The 3669-nt window shown below is 30.5% G+C and overlaps 1 protein-coding gene across 7 annotated transcripts in view; it reads right to left on the bottom strand.

Annotated features, from left to right (window-relative positions):
• The window catches only part of PCDH11X (protocadherin 11 X-linked), a 741312-nt gene that overhangs the window by 129062 nt on the left and 608581 nt on the right, over positions 1 to 3669 (bottom strand). For 5 of the 7 annotated variants that reach the window (XM_006921486.2, XM_006921481.2, XM_015596797.1 and 2 more), the window contains one exon: positions 2067 to 2090. The exons of the other annotated variants lie outside the window; for them this stretch is intronic. In XM_006921486.2, coding sequence (XP_006921548.1) covers positions 2067 to 2090 — 24 coding nt within the window. The remainder of the gene's footprint in view (positions 1 to 2066; positions 2091 to 3669) is intronic. 7 annotated transcript variants of the gene reach the window in all.

Genomic DNA, 3669 nt, shown 5'->3' with positions numbered 1-3669 from the left:
CATATATATAATTTACTGTGAAAGAAAGAGCCTATGTATTTTTGTATTTAAGAAAATAACTCAATGTCATTCCTGGTAACCAGTCAGCCTCCAATAGTTTAATGAATGAAATAATCTTGATTTCATAACTTTATGATTAGAGTCACAAAGGGCTTTTTTCTCTTATATACTAACATTTAATAATATTAAATTATCACAAAATATAACCACAAAATATACTAATGTGATTCAGTAAAGCTTCTAGTTAAAGCCCAACCGTATTATGAATATACTAAGTAAATTAGAGTAGAATTTAAACTATGAGTTTAATTGTAATGATCATTACTCATTGGTGTCCTAATGAAGATTCAAAAATCTAACAGTAATGTCTTACATAGGTATAGTGCTTTAGAATGATCATATGAATTTCTATATTATTTAATCTTTCTTTGCCTCAATTTCCACCTCTGCAAAAATGAAGAAAATAATAGAACTTACACATAAAAGTGTTGTATTAAAATAAAGACATTTATAGATTATTAGAGACAGTGTCTAGAACACAGTACACATTTCAACACTAACTGTTATTGGGTTTTTGTTTGTGACTATTGTTATTACATCACATGTCAGCAGTATGACTTTTCTGTGAGGCTTGAGCATAAATATGATTACTACAATTTTTAAAATGAGGGAGAAAAGAAAATGGAGACTTTGAGCTAAAATGAGTTGGCCAAATGTACACATCTAGCCAGGTGTGTCCTGATGCACATTCAAATACTCTTTCCACTATATCTATGAACAATTATGATCAAAACACCCTGACTTTGTATCACAACCACAATAATTGTAGTTCCTGGACTGTATCAGGGAACACCTAAAAACTAATGAGAAGAAGAGAGACAAAATGAAAAGCACATGTAATGCATTCGCTTTCATCTGAATTAACCATATAAATATTGAATACTAAAGACTTTCAAGGGGAATAAAATATTTAGCTTGAAATTCCACTAGTTAGGTGATAGTCAAAAATTTATCATGAACGTTAGCACCAATTATATAAGAGCACAAGAAAACTTTTCTAACATAATACAAAAGAAGCCAAAGCAACTTTTTACAAACATTTAAAATACCCCAAAATAATAAAACATGTTGTTAGTATCGATATGTCAAAATTAAAATTAAAAGTGAGGTTCTTTACATAATAATTTAGAGTTTTCTGACTGATTTAAGGAAGATTTATTCTTTGAGTGCTATTTCTACTTGGTAGAAATATCAATAGACTGTAAATTACATTTCGAAATAAGCATATGAAGTGGAATACATTATCATTTTAAGTAGCAATGGAACGATGTGACAGATCCATCCCCAAATATGAAATAGACAATAAAGAAATAGATGCATATACACAGTGAGTCCAAATATATTTGAAACATTCAAAATATCCTGCAGCATTTTAAATCTTTATCAGCACAATAACATTATGTATATATTTAACTGGTTGCTTAAACTCCATAGTTAAAGAAATTTCTTTTCTGTTGACCTTAGCGTATTTTCACGTGTAATCTATACATTATAATTTCGCAAAGAAAATATACATTATTTACAAATTTCATCAAGAATGTAAACTTGGATTATTTTGTTAGGCACGTACATAACATATACAATTTACAGATCAAATTGGAATGAAGATACAGAAAAGTAGAATTAGATTTTTAATGCCTCCTCAAACAAAATGCTGAATATGCTTACATTGTCAGAGGAGAAAAATGAATAATTAAACCTGTAGTTAATTTGAAAGTAACCACTGTAAATAAAAAAAATGACTATAAGGTTATGTTAATTTTGCTTTCTAAAGATTAATTATGTATAACTTGGAAAAAGCATCCAGTTATACAAGATATCCAACCAACCGAATACCTTTTCTAGATATCAGTTCAAAAAATGTGTTTGAAGCAAACAGTTGAAATGGCAATGTTTAATGAGAAGTGAAAAGGCCAAAAGTTTTTTTTTTTAAAAGCACAAAATAGCAATTTATTTTAAAATGAAACATGCACCATGGTTATGGTTTGTGTTGGTTTCTACTGTACCTTTCTTTAGTCCAGGAATGAAAGCTAAAAAGAGAGTTTAATAAAGTTAAACATAATAAATATTTTCTCTTGTTCGCAACACATTATACTAGGTAAACATGTGAATTAGAATATATTACAATATATTTTTCAACTTCATTTTGCAGAGAGTATAATGACTGAGATAAATAAGGTAGAAGACTGATTGTACATGAAATCTGTCTCGCGTAATATTTTTTTCTAAAATCAGACCAAGCCTATGCTATATGCTGGCCTCTTGGAAATTAATGATTGGTCATTTAACTAAAGGCACCAATATTGTTGAATGCAACATTTTGAGAGAACTCATATTTTCTAGTTTCATTTCCTACAATAGCAAAGTATAGTCCTCTGTTGAAATCAGTTTTTCTCATGGAACCTCCTAAAGGAAATGTAGTATAAAGAAAAAAAAATATATTTTTGACTTAACAGGTTGCTCTGCCTCCAAACCCGATATGGAAAAAAATAATGGAAAAAAAAAAAACAAAAATCAACATACACAAACATAAGGATGATCCAAAAGAAGTACTCTTATCTTGGTTGAGACACTTTTTCTAAAATACAACTATTTTCACAACTAAAATTTTATTCATTTCTCATAATTAGAATATGAGAGACTGGAGGTCATTATCCTTATTTTCCAGATTTAGGCATTGGATTGACTACATTCAAAACATTGTGAGATCCAAAATCGATATAGAAAAAAAGTACCTTAACATAATAAAGGCCATCTATGAAAAACCCTGAGCCAACATTATACTTAATGGTCAAAATCTAAAAACCTTCCAAGTTCAGGAACAAGGCTAAACTGTCCACTATCACCACTGTTATTCAATATAACATTGGAGGTCCTAGCGAGTGCAATCAGGCAAGAGAAAGATATAAAAGGCATCCAAATAGGAAACGTAGAAGTCAAACTGTCACTATTTGGAAATGACATGATTCTCTATATAGAAAACCCTAAAGACTCCACAAGAACACAACTAGAAACAATAAGTGAATACAGCAAAGTCTCTGGATACAAAATCAACATTCAAAAATCCATAGTGTTGCTATACTCTAATAATGGGGTGTCAGAAAAAGAAGTAGAAAAGATAATTCCTCAAAGGCAAAGGAAGTAAAAGCTAAAATAAATGAATGGACTACATCAAACTAAAAAGCTTCTGCTCAGCAAAAGAAACTGTTAACAAGGTAAAGAGACAACCATCTGAATAGGAAAATATATTTGAAGCAATGCCTCCGATAAGGGCCTAATATCCAAAATATACAAAGAACTCATAGGACTCAAACAAAAAAAACAAATTATTCAATTAAAAAATGGGCAGAGGACCTGAACAGGCACTTCTGCCTAGAAGACTTATAATTGGCCAACAGATATTTGAAAAGATGCTCATCATCGCTAGCTATTAGAGAAATGCACATCAAAACCACAATGAGATACCATCTCACACCTGTTAGAATAGCTATAATCAACAGGATAAGTAATGACAAATGCTGGAGAGGATGCAGAGAAAAAGGAACCATCATACACTGCTGGTGGGACTGCAAATTGGTACAGCCACTATGGAAAACAGTATGAAGGTTC

The sequence above is a fragment of the Pteropus alecto genome, unplaced genomic scaffold, assembly GCF_000325575.1.
Source record: "Pteropus alecto unplaced genomic scaffold, ASM32557v1 scaffold119, whole genome shotgun sequence".
Taxonomy (NCBI): Eukaryota; Metazoa; Chordata; class Mammalia; order Chiroptera; family Pteropodidae; genus Pteropus; species Pteropus alecto.
Note: the sequence above shows the minus strand (reverse complement) of the source record. Positions and strands in the feature narration are given on the sequence as shown.